A 14,038-nucleotide genomic window follows, 5' to 3' on the forward strand; every position below is an offset into this window, starting at 1 on the left:
GGAGGGAAGCGAGAGCGGGTTGGGGGGGATGGGGAGCAGGGAGCGGGCGTTGGGGGGAGGTCTTGTTTTCTATGGAACTAGAAACGCATATCCATCAACCTTTGGGCGGATGGAACAACTATTTCTGCAAAATTGGCTTTTATACGCAGTCAATCGAAAATGGACAGCCTGGTTTCATGAAAGTAAGCGGTAGGCTTCCCCACTGAAAACGTTCTTCTTGGAAATTTTGCCCAATCCCTGTCCCAACTCACATAGCCTTTCTGACAAATTTTACCTCTTGAATCTTGAGTCTCACCCTGTGACCAATTGTCTCTATATAGAGAATATCCACTAGTGTGGTCAATTCTTTTCATTTAACATTATTTCATCAATATTTTTCCACATTTGATTATATTTGTTACATTGATCATTTTAGTGTTTGCATTCATATACTGTAATCTGTTTATAGTTTTTTTCCTGGTAGATAATGAGCAATCAATAGCTATTTGTTAAACAACTTTGTGTGCATGGATGGGTATATAGTTTTTTTCTTTGCAATTATTTTCTTTTTTATCATAAAATAATTGAAACTTTACTAATCTTTTATTTTTCCTATTTGACTTCTCAAAAAAGGAGTCATGGTTAAGAATTTTCTTTGATATGATTTTATAATTGTATTCTCTTCTCTATTCTGAGACTTTTCCATAAGAATATTCACTTTAATGCAAATTCTACTGCGTGGCTGGAAAAGTGGATATGCAGTAACACTTTCAAACTCTTTTATCTCTTCCTTTACTCTTTCATGCTTCTCCTGTGCAGGTGGCTGACTCTGGCTTTTTTCTCAAGATTCTTTCCTTGAGTATTTTCTCTATGAGTTCTCTCCCTTGAATCATGCATTCCAGGTGATGTTTAATTTGTATCTGTTCCCTCTCATTTACCTGTTTTATTCTCTGTGCATTCTGGACACCATGTTCTTCTGGCACAATTTTTGGGAATGTTGGTTCACTATGGGATCGTATTAATTGTCCAAACATTTTCTTCTGAAATTCTTTCACCTGTCCTGCTTGATGTATTGCTTCTATATGTGTTTCATCTCTCACTCTCTGGTACCAAATAGTACCCTTTTTTCTCTCTATGCTTTGGGTTGTTTTCCCCTCCAATTTCTTCCTGATTTCATTGCCTGTCTCTTGCTCTTTCATCATTCCCACTGATCTTTTATTATAGTAAGACTCCGTTTTGGCAAGCCAGTAGTCAAGAGAAAGATCTTGCTCCCTACAGAATGCTTCATACTCTTCTTGATATTTTTGAGTTATCAGTTGTCTTGCTGCTTGCACCTAGATTCAGCATTTTTTTCTCCAGTGGGGACTGCTGACCTGAAGTAAATCTAGGGTCTCCAGATGCTTTAGCCTAGGCCAATCCCTTCCAAAGGCCCAGAAAAGCCCTCAAAGCACATAGCCAGCTCGAGTTCTGCAGAAAGCCCTTGTACGGCCCGCAAGGCCCAAGGAGCACTAGAACTGTAACTTCCAAAAATGCTTACTTAGCTTTCTTTGTTTTTCTGAAATTATTTTCTCAGGCTAAATTTCTGGGCCTGAAATACATTACTCAGAGGATAAAAATTTTTCCATTGCTCTCCTTACATATTGCTGTGGAAGGCAGTGTAGACTTTTGGTTAAGAACAAAGGGTTTGGACTTCAACAAAGCTTTATTAGGCTGGTCTTGCCTATATTAGCTATTATGGAATGGGAGAAAAATAGTCCCCATGCATAGGAATGTTATAACGAAGGTGGGCACAATAAATATTGGTTACTGTTATTATGATCATCACCTCTAACATGTATTTCTGCACAGCCTCACGAACATTGGGTTTTATCTCTTAAAACAACTTTTTGGTTGATTAAATGGGCATAAATTGGTACTCTGTTGTATTTGTACTTCCTTATCCCATAATGAGGTTTACATATTTTTCAAGTATTGATTTATCCTATGTGCTTTTTGTCCTGCAAATTGTCTGTCCTCTTCCCCACGTTGGGATTATACTTTATCAAATAATTGTCTTAAATGAGGAGTTGTCTATTCTATTCTTTAGATTTGATTTTACCAGATTTTAACTCAGTTAAAATACCAGCTGAGGTCAGTTGTGCCCTATAGTAGGAGATATGTAGTTTTAAGTTAATTTTTTCCACATTTCTATCCAATTGTTCCAAAGTGCTTATAATACAAAATATTTTGCTCATCATTGTATGGTGCATATGTGACATCTGTTAATGTTATATATGCTGAAAGTTATTTTCAACCTCTTTCTTCTGTTCCACTGATAAATATTTCACATTTGAGCCAGCATCACCATCTTAAAAATTACTGCTTTATAGCTTGTTCTAATGTGTGGTGAGATTAATCTTGTTACTCTTTAGACTTCTTTTGTCTTCTTGCTAATTTTCCCTTTTAAGTGAAATTGTGTTAAAATTAGAAAATCATTTTCATATTTACAAATATGCTGTGTTCCCATTCGAGAGCAGGTCTATAGCAAGCCATTTTACCAATAAAACCTGAATTTTAAATATTTTGTCAGAATTGTTGAAGTCCCTAATCTATTCTCTCTTTTGCACTGGGGCCAATTCTCTTTGTAACATTCAGTAGCTGTGTTAAGCAGAGTAATACCTCCTCCCAGGGATGTCCATGTCCTATTCCCCAGAATTTGTGAATATGCTACGATACATGGGAAAGGAGAATTAAGGTAGGAGATCGAATTAAGGTTGTTAATCAGCTGACTTTAAAATAGGAAGTTGATCTTGATTATCCTGGTGAAACCAATGTAAGCACAAGGGTCCTTAAAAGTAAAAGAGGGAAGCAGAAGAGTAGGTCAGAGTGATGAGATATGTAAAAGGACTCTGAACGGCCATTGCTGGCTTTGAAAATGGAGGAAGGGGGCCATGAGTCAAAGAATATAGGCTGAAAAAGGCAAGGAAACAGGCTAGTCCCCAGAGCCTCCAGAAGGAAATGAAGCCCTGATGACACCTTGATTTTAGCCTAGTGAGACCCATGTTGGACTTGTAACCTACAGAGGGATAAGATAATATATTTGGGTTCTAAGCCACTAAGTTTGTAATAATACATTATAGCAGCTATAGGAAACTAATACATTAGCTAAGTGAAAGTTGTATAAGGATTCTCCTTACACTGACTCTCTTGCTCTCTGCCCTTAACCTTCTTCCCCAAGGTGAGTAAAAGTTAGTAGGCCTGCTCTAGGCCCCTCCCTGCCTTTTCAGGCTCCTAGAACATAGAAGGTATCTTTCTAAATAATAGTTGCTTCAGCTTGGTACATTGTGTATCACTTTGTTTAGTCCTGCCTTCCAACTTTTGTCCTTCTGCCTTCATCCCTGAAACACTTTGGAATCTGTAGGTGCTCGGAAATGGGGAAAATGGGGTAGGGGAGCTTGACATTGCACTCCCATCATGAACCCTTCCCAAGATCTATCAGACTTAAAATTTTTTCATACCATCCAAAGACTTTCTCAAACATACATCTTTCCTTAAATTCCAGACAAAATTTCCCAGAATCACTTGGCACTCGGTTTCAAGTGTCTGATAAGTTCACTCTTAGGATGAAAAGCCAAGAGGCCATCAGTTTGTGGCAGGCTGGATTTGGAATTTCTACAACAAACCCATTGTGCCTTTGACAATTAAAATCTTTAGAATTAGAATGCTCTTTAATTTCAAAATATATGAATGAAAAGATACTTTCATTTTATTTCACATATAAAATGTATAGAAACACTGACCATGAACCACATATTGCTGGGATAACATAAGTTTGGACTAGTCTAAGGGGCTGGTCAGAGAGGGGATAAAAATTCCTTTTGCTGGGGCACACTGGTGGAGATAGTACTATTATAAACTGCCCCGCTTTGGGTAGCTTTCATTTATTGGTCTTTACTCTGTGCCAAGTGATGTGCTAAATAATTTAAATAGATGATCTTATTAGATCCACATTAGCCCTAAAAGTCAAGTACTAGTATCCCATTTAAAGATTGTTCCCAAAGTTGTTCCCAAAGTCACAAAGTGCGTACAAGGCAGGATTCAATGTCAAGTGTCTCTGACTCCAAAGCTCTTGCTCTGTCAAGTTTAATACAGTGGTAAAGCACTGGAATGCCAGTGTTAGTGTGATCTGGATTCCAATCCTAGCTCTGCCACCTCCCAGCTGTTTGTTCTGGTAAAGTTATCTAAACTCTATGTCTTCAGCACCCTTCTCTATAAGATTGGAATAATAATAATGAAAGGAATAAATAATAATTTATGCACCTAGCGCAACCCCTAGCCACAGAGTAAGCACTTAGGAAATGTTCACTACTATTATTCCATACTGTCTCCTATCATCACATGCCACCCTTCAGATGTGGCACAATGGAAATAGACCTGATTGATTAGGACTCAGGTGGTCTGGGGTCTTGTCGTGGCTCTATTACTGAAATTGGAACAGGCCACTTAACCCTCCGTATGTTATTTTATATAAAATCATGAGAGCAAAACCCTGCCCCATGTATACAAAGTTGTTCTAAGGACCAAGTGTAATCAGGCATATTTTAAAAAATCAAAAGTATAGAGATCCAAGATGGCAGAGTAGATAAACATCGTGCCTGCTTCCTTCTGTGAATGCATCAAAATCACAACTAAATTATAGAACAATCAACCTGGAGAACCATCTGAAGTTTAGATGAACAGATGTTTTATAACTAAGGATATAAAGAAGAAGCCACATCGAGACGGAGGGGCAGAGACCTAAAATAGACTGGCCCCAAACTGGCATGTGGTGGATAAAAATTGGGAGGGATAGCTCAGCTGCAAAGGAGCAACAGACCCCAGCTCTGCACCAGCCTCACAAGCCTGGAGTAAAATGGTGCTGGGAAGAGAAGCCCCCAGAACATCTGGCTGTGAAAAACAGTGGGGATTCTGACCATCTGGGGGGGATGGAAAGCTGTGGGAAACCCAGACATCCTCTTAAAAAGGCCCACACAGACTCGCTCACAGGCACTCACCCTGGGCTCCAGCAGAGGGACAGTGACTCCGGGGGGGCCTCAGAGACATACAGGGAGCCTTGGAGACAAATGAGGGTCAGACTGAGGTGTGTGGCTTCAGGATGTGGGCTGGAAGATAGTCGCCATTATCCCTGTGTGGGGTTCTCCTATGCAGCTGGCAGGTGGACACCATCTTTCCTGTGTTAAGCCCTCCCCCACACTCTTGGCCAAATCTGAATCTGTTTGGTCTGGTGAGCTCTGTTTGTTCCATGCTGGTGACTCACTGAGACCCCCACCAAACACAACTCCATACCGCACAAGGCTTTATCAGTGGCTGAACCTTACGGAAGCCAGATACCAGCAGTAGGCCTTGGGGTATCCTGGCTTTTTACGGAGATACCCCAGACCTGGTACTGGTGGTGGCCATCCTTTGTTCACAGCATGGCCTCTGCCACACACCTCCAGGTCCAGCACAGGTAGCAATCAACTGTGGATCATTTTGTAGCTCCTACCAGGTAGTTCCTGACTGATCACAGGCACTGGCTGAACTGGGCCTCCACCAGAACCCCTCCCAAGAGACCCCAGAAGCAACATATGTGGAGGTTGGCTTCAGAGCATCACCCAATTAGCCCCACAAGTGGCACACCCAAAGGGCAGTCTCAACAGGCACCATTGCCTGCTGTGGGAATCCTACCGCTCCATGTGATAAGCCCACCACACAGCAGCTTGTAAGCTGTGGAGATGGCCAAACCCCACAGCCAGTCAGTCTGATGGTCATTCCCACCCACTGATGTGTCAATAGCAATCAAGTCTCAAATATAATAGAAGGGCACACACAACCCACACAAGGGACACTTCTGGAGCACCCAGTGCAGGTGACCAAGGAGACTGTGCCACTGGACCCCACAGGGCACCTACTACATAAGGCCACCTGGCAAGACTGGGAGACATAACAGATCTACCTAATACATAGAAACAAAGAGAGAGCCAGCCAAAATGAGGAAACAAAGAAATACATCCCAAATGAGAGAACAGGAGAAAACTCCAGAAAAAGAACTAAACGAAATGGAGGCAAGCAACCTACCAGGGACAGAATTCAAAACACTGGTTATAAGGATGCTCAAGGATGTAGCGGGGACTTCAACACAGAGACTGCAAGCATAAAAAAAGACATAGAAACCATAAACAAGAACCAGTCTAAAGTGAAGCATACAATAACTGAAATGAAGAATGCACTAGAAGGAATCACTAGCAGACTACATGAAGCAAAGCACCAAATAAGTGATTTGGAAGTCAAGGTAGCAGAAAACTCCCAATCAGAACAAATGAGGATAGTTTAAGAGACATCTGGGACAACATCAAGCATAACAACATTTACATAATAGGCGTACCAGAAGGAAAAGAGAGAAAGCAAGAGATTGAGAACCTATTTGAAGAAATAATGACTGAAAACTTTCCTAACTTGGTGAAGGAAATAGACATACAAACCCAGGAAACAAAGAGAGTCCCAAACAAGATGAACCCAAATAGGCCCACACCAAGACACACTAATTAAAATGGCAAAGGTTAGAGACAAAAAGAGAATTCTAAAAGCAGCAAGAGAAAGGCAACTATTAACTCATAAGGGAGCTCCCATAAGACTGTCAATAGATTTCTCAACAGAAACTTTGCAGGCCAGAAGGGATTGGCAGGTAATATTTAAAGTGATAAAAAGCAGGGATCTACAACCAAGACTACTGTACCCAGCAAGGCTATCATTTAAAATCAAAGGACAGATAAAAAGATTCCCAGACAAGAAACAACTAAAGGAGTTCATCACCACCAAACCAGTATTACAAGGAATGTTAGAGGGACTTCTTTAAGATGGAAAAAAAAAAAAAGATCAACAGACAAAGAAGGACCTAGTAATCCCACTTCTGGATATTTATCTGAAGAAAACCCAAAATGCTACTTCAAGGGGCCATGTGCATCTATGTATTCATTGCAGCATTATTTACAATAGCCAAGATGTGGAGGCAGCCTGAGTGTCCATCAATGGATAAATGGATAAAGAGTAAGTGGTATATACATATACAATGGAATATTGTTTGGCCATGGAAGGGAATGGGTTCTTTCCATTTGTGGCAGCATGGATGGACCTGGACGGTATCGTGCTGAGTGGAGTACATCAGACAGCAAAAGGCAGATGCAATGTGATTTCACTTATATGTGGAATCTAAATAACAAAATAAACAAACAAGCAAAACAGAAACACTCATAGACACAGAGAACATTTTGATGGTTGACAGACAGGAAGGGAATGGAGGGAGTGGATGAAAAATGAGAAGGGATTAAAAAGTACAAATTGGTTGTTACAACGTAATCAGGGGGGTGTAGGGTATAACATAAGGAATATATTTAATAACATTGTAATAACTATGTATGGTGGCAGATGGGTACTAGATTTATCAGGGTGATAAATGGGAGGAGGTTTGGAGGACAGGGTAAAAATGGTGCAGGGAGTATGAAATACAAATTGGTTTTTACAAAATAGTCTTTTGGATGTCAAGTAAAGCATAGGGAATAGAGTCATAGTATGATAATAGCTATGTATAGTGCCAGGGGAGTATTAGACTCATCGGGGGATCATTTCTTAAATTATACAAATGTCTAACCACTATGCTGTACACCTTAAATTAATATAAAATAATATTGAATGTTAACTGTAATTGAAAAATTAAAAGGGGAGTAAGGTGAAGGGAAATAAGAGGTACAAATTTCCAGGTATAAAACAAGTCATGGGGATGTAACGTACAGCATTGGGAATATAGTCAATAATATTGTGATAGCATGGTATGGTGTCAGATGGTTGCTGGATTTATGGTGATCATTTCTATAGGTATATAAATGTTGAATAAACGAAGCAAACTGGATGGGGACTGTAGAGAACTGGGAAAGAATACAATAGCCCCGCCCCTTATCCTCAGTTTCGCTTTCCATGGTTTCAGTTATCCACAGTCAACTGCAGTCTGAAAAGATTAAATGAAAAATTCCAGAAATAAACAATTCATAAGCTTTAAATTGTACGCCATTCTGAGCAGCATGACGAAATCTCAAGTTATTTTCACTCTGACCCGCCTGGGCCATGAATCATCCCTTTGTCCAGTGTCTCCACACTGTATATGCTCCTCACCCACTAGTTACTTAGTAGTTATCTCATTTGTCGGATCAACTAGCGCGGTATCACAGTGCTTGTGTTAAAGTCACGCTTATTTTACTTACTAATGGCCCCAAAGCGCGAGAGCAGTGATGCTGGCAATTCAGGTATGACAAAGAGAAGCCATAAATTGTTTCCTTTAAGTGAAAAGGTATGTATGTATAGAAAAAATAATAATATATAGAGGGTTCAATACTGTCTGCCATTTTAGGCATCCACTGGGGGTCTTGGAACATATCCCCCACAGATAAGGGAGGACTACTGTATGTCTCATCCCAAGGGGACGGCTGTACTTAGCTCCAGCTGACAGATGCTGGATGGGAATGTGGGTCTGGGGTGCCAGCTTTTCCAGTTTTTTAAGAGAAACCAAAAAAAGAAAAAATATATGAAATCTTCCAATCCTTAAATGTTGGCAATTAATTCAAATATGTTTTATCAACACTGTGCTAGCCAACTGAAACAAGTTTGAGGACCAGATTCAGCCTACAACTGCCAATTTGCAATCTCTGCCTAAAAGGCTAATTTGAGGCAAATTTCACAATTTGGAAGCAGTGTAAAGCAATGGAAAGTCCTTCCAAAATCAACAAAATTAGAATGCCATCATTCTGCCCTTATCATCCTCATTACAAGTCCTGTTCACATATGTGCTTTGTTCTCCACCTTCCATCCCTACCTGTGTTTCTCTGACTTTATTCTTTACTCTTATTACCTAGTTCTGAGCTCAAATTCCTGACCACTGAGGACCAAGACATCAAGAGGTTCCAAGACAAGAGCCCTCACAATAACAAATCAAGTTTTAGGTCCCACCTGACTTGACCCTTCTTTCTGGCACATTTTGTTGCTCTTCTCAATGATAACCATGGGATACGCTTGGGAGACGCTTAAGAAACATTATGCCCCAGGGGGCAAGGGAATAGGCTGCGGAGGGCACAGCACCCTAGGGGAAGAGCAGGTATTGTGTTATCCTTGAAAACCAAAGTAGTCACTCTTGATTGACGGCTCACAGGGCAGGTATTTAGTGTGTGTTTTCTAGTCATGGTGGTAGAAGGAGCAGGTGGGTCTGTTCTGAGACCTCCACTCCCCCTCATTCACTCCTTCTCCCATGACTACAAACACTTGGCACTTTTGAAAAAATTGACAGAAATCCAGTGCAGCCATAGACAGGAGAGTGGATAAAGATATGGCTAAGGTAGCAGGCAAGAACAAGGTCATGCAGAGTCTTGTCAAACCCAAAATGGTCCAGTGAGTCCTGGACACTATGGAGGCTAGAGGCACAATGCAGACATAATCCCTGCCCTCCAGTAGTAGACAGTAGCCAGCAGGATATTAGGCAAGTGCCATCAGAATTGCTAAAGAATATTATTGGAAGTGTTGACCCTGAGAATGAATGTACATGTGGAGAAAGGTTTCTGGTGGCTAACTGGGCTCAAACTTCTAAATAGAACCTAGCAGTTGTTGCTAAACAGGGGCCTCTCACACAAGCCATTCTTCAGGGAGAAGACTGCACTATACCCCTTGCTGCCTGCCCTGAACTGCCTGCCTGCACTGTGTTCCTGCCAGCTGAGCCAACCCTTATAAAGGAGTTCCTGGAATCATATTTCAACCAATAGGACTGAGACTTTCCCCCATCTAATTGGAGCTGTGCAGCTATATTGTCATTAGCATCTCCACTGACCAATCAGAGTGGCTCCATTCTGACCAATCAGGACAGTCCTTTTTGGAGCAATGAAACTGCAAGAATTTGAGTCCTCATTTGCATGAGGATGGACCAATCTGGGAACAGCAGCGGGGACGTCTGTATGTATAAGTCAGCTCCCCTCTGGCTAGACATGAGCACTTTTCCACCAAAAATTGAAGAGTGATTCCCCGGCTGGAGCTGAAACACTGAAGATGTCTCCCTGAGGCAGAGCAGAGCACCTCAGAGCAGAGCGGAGCACTTCAGAGCAGAGCACCTTGAAGCAGAGCACCTCAGAGTAGCTCATAGAGGAATAGCTCAGAGCTGAGTACCTCAGAGCAGAGCACCTCAGAGCAAAGTAGCTCAGAGAAGAAAGGCTCAGATCAGAACACATGTGGCCAGCAGACCTTATCAAGGGAGGTCTAGAGGGCTCCTCCCACCAGAGACACACTCTCTGTCCTCCCACGTCTCCAGACCAGTCAAGCACAAGAGAACAACTAGCTCTCCTTCCTTTCAAAGATGGCACCCTTTAGCACAGAACTTGACTGTCTCCAAGTATTAGCCTAATCATATTAAGTTCACCTAAGGTCAGGAGTCTAGGTTTGAAAAACCCTCTCCTATTTTCTAGTTTCTTTCGAGATAGTAATGTTCCTTAAATGGAGCAATTGTTGACTCCTGTAGTAAGTCAATGCCTATGATAAAAGTACGGGCCTTCCTCCAAGGCCCTGCCCAGCCACTTGCAATGAAAGAAGCTGGCAGAGGAAATTAACCTAGAAGGCATGTGGTCTCACTCAGAGCCCTACAAACATGCAGTACAACATCCCCAGATTCCTGTTAGCCCTAGGCTTCTGGAGAGTCACTTGTGGCCTTCCTTTTTGGCAATCTCTTGTTGGTACTAGCAGATATCCAGCTAACATGTACCTACTTAGCATCAGGTTATTGTTTTTATTCATGCTTATGTTGCAGCCTTAATACATGAAATCAACCCGTCCATTTGTAAAGGACATGACCATCTGCAAATAGCTAGCTTGGTTTTGCCCAAATGAAGATGGAAAACACTTAGGGCCTCTAAATCTATTAGAGCTTGTATTTCTAATGTGAAGAAGAATAAACACACTTCAGCCTAAACAGGAACTAATTCTACCTTTCTCTGTCTAGCAAGGTGATCAAAGCAACTTCATAAAGCTTAAATGCCTCACACTATAACTATAATGGGCTCATTATTTTATTTATTCTGCTTACCAAAAATCAGAAGTAACTTTATGTTTCCATTATAAATGGACTCTTTCCAAGTACATGGACATTTCAATTGGTTTTCAATGGCCCTAAAGTATTCTCCACCTTGGACTGATGTGATATGTACATAACATATACACATAAACATAAGATACTCATATGTATATAAATACACATACATGAACACACATCTACATGCAATCATACACATATATACACATGTATACAGACATACAGGCAGATAAATTGATATAAATCTAACTGTATATATATATACACACATATAAACATACAGATGTATATACACACAGATACATGCACTTAAAACCAATACTATGAGGAATGCTGATTATATAGGAAGGAAGAATTAGCAAACTCATTTATTTCCTGTTTATGTTGACAAATAAACCTTTTCTCTATGATTAAAAATTTGTTACATGTCATTAATGATAATAATGAATCCATTTTGGATTTTTCGGGTCTTCTTGAATTTCACAAGTCAAATTTAGATCAAAAATGTTTTAAGATCAATATTCAAGTAAGTTAATAAGTATTTCTCTTTTGGAATTGATACATAAGGCAAAGACTAATTAATATGTTTTAAAATATTATTTCTATTACGAGATTATCCAACATAATATTAAATCCAGTTAAAAAAAAAAAGCCATGCCCATTCAGTCCCAAATGTATGAACTGATTTAAATACAAAAATGTAATAGTTCTTGATAAGACAGTTGGTTGTTCTCTTTAAATAAGGGGGAAGGGTATGAGTGTAAGTTAGTATACAGGTTGTAAGTGGAGAATGGAGAGGCTGTGTTCAGAAGGTGTTAGGTTATTTACTGGATCAATTATATTATGCAATATTTCCCCCAAAATGGAATACACTATGAATGAATTGCTCTCTAATCTTTATACTATAATACAACAGTTGTTGTAAAAATAATGGCCAATATATTTTCACCTGCTTAAATAAAGTAACCCAGGATACTTCGTAAAATCTCTATGTGCACCATCTAACTTGTTTTAAATACTACAAGCTGGAGACAGGGTTTCCTAAATGCAAGTTTTTTATTGTGTGTGATGCTTTAAACTAATGCTGGGTTCAGCCAAATAGATTCCAAAATTGTTTATGTCTTTTCCTACAACAGCTAATCTTGACTTATTATTTCCTTACAGAATTGATTTTGACATAACTTAAAATTATATTCCGTCAAAAGTTTAAAAATACAAATAACCCCAATGTAGACTGTAAAAATCAGATACAGTCAAGAGATAATGACTATGAGTATTGCAGCCTTTTTATATATGAGATCTGACAATTAAGTTCATGAACTTGTTGCAACGATGTTGCTAACCTTTTTTTATATCAGAGGGATTATTCATTATGAATTTGCACCAACTGGACAGTTAACCAAGTTTACTATTTGGAAGTGCTGAAAAGGCTGCGTAAAAAAGTTAGACTACCTGGAATGTTCAACAACAATTCATGGCTCTTGCATCACAACAATACACCAGCTCACACGGCACTGTCTGTGAGGGAGTTTTTAATCAGTAAACAAATAACTGTATTGGAACACCCTCCTTACTCCCTGTTCTGGCCCCCAAAGACTTACTTCTGAAGATAAAGGAAATATTGAAAAGAAGACATTTTGATGACTTTCAGGACATGAAGGGTAATACAATGACAGCTCCAATGGCCATGCCAGAAAAAGAGTTCCAAAATTGCTTTGAAGGGTGGACTAGGCATTGGCATTGGTGCATAGCTTCCCAAGGGGAGTACTTTGAAGGTGACTGTAGTGATATTCAGCAATGAGGTATGTAGCACTTTTTCTAGGATGAGTTCATGAACTTAATTATCTGACCTCGTGTGTGTGTGTGTGTGTGTGTGTGTGTGTGTGTATGAAGCCACTAAAATTATAATGATTTAAATGTATTTTTATTGTCACTGAATATGTTCATGATATATTATTAAAGGAAAATCATATTACAAAACAGAACTTATATGATCTAATTTTTATTTAAAATTATATGTATATATAATAATACATACATATGTATATAAAAATACATTTAAATCATTATAATTTTAGTGGCTTCATAGAATCCTAGTATATGGGTTGCCATAATTTAACCAATATCCTATTGTTGGACATTTCAGTTATCTGCAATTAACACCATGATGAATATCTTTATATTACATTGAACCATATAAAATTGCCATTGTTGTAGATCAAAAATGGTCAAATATTGGCATTTTCATATTATTCAACTTAATACATACCGTGTTTCCCCTAAAAGAAGACCTAGCCAGACAATCAACTCTAATGCGTCTTTTGGAGCAAAAATTAATATAAGACCCAGTCTTATTTTACTTTTCTATAAGACCCAGTCTATAATATAATATAATATAATATAATATAATATAATATAATATAATACCAGGTCTTATATTAATTTTTGCTCCAAAAGACGTATTAGAGCTGATTATCCGGATAGGTGTTATTTTCGGGAGGAAACAGTATGTATTTATGCCTTTCATAAGGATAAATTTCTAGAATTACAAGATCAGAAGATATGCACATTTCAAAAGCTTGGAACATATTACCAGATTCAGAGTTGATCTTTGTTACCTGTTATTTCTGAAGCTTCTTTTCTTTCTTACTGGGGTTCCCCATAATATTGTAGAGAGAAATACAGATTAAGTAGTGTGAGCTGTTCTCATCTAATGTTTGGACAATAGCTTACTATGACAAAAACAAGGTATACATGTTTTATAAAGTAATAATAAACTCTCACCAGATTTTAAGTCTCATACACTTACTTTTTAAAAAATAACCATTTTCACTAAAATGTCACTGCAACCAAAGAGTTTGTGCTGCCCTGAAATCCACTCTTACTGTTCAGCAAGGGTATTTACATTCTTTTTTTGAAGTATCAGAT

At 39.2% G+C, this 14,038-nt stretch overlaps 1 protein-coding gene across 1 annotated transcript; it reads right to left on the reverse strand.

Moving 5' to 3' along the window:
- Positions 1–574: 574 nt before the first annotated feature.
- On the reverse strand, positions 575–5,302 carry LOC117037190 (putative uncharacterized protein ZNRD1-AS1). Its single transcript, XM_033133019.1, is given in 4 exon segments — positions 575–817; positions 819–1,311; positions 1,313–1,386; positions 5,276–5,302. Coding segments are annotated over 4 exon segments (837 nt in total).
- Between the last annotated feature and the right edge of the window lie 8,736 nt (positions 5,303–14,038).

This window comes from Rhinolophus ferrumequinum, chromosome X, assembly GCF_004115265.2.
Source record: "Rhinolophus ferrumequinum isolate MPI-CBG mRhiFer1 chromosome X, mRhiFer1_v1.p, whole genome shotgun sequence".
In the NCBI taxonomy this organism is placed as follows: domain Eukaryota; kingdom Metazoa; phylum Chordata; class Mammalia; order Chiroptera; family Rhinolophidae; genus Rhinolophus; species Rhinolophus ferrumequinum.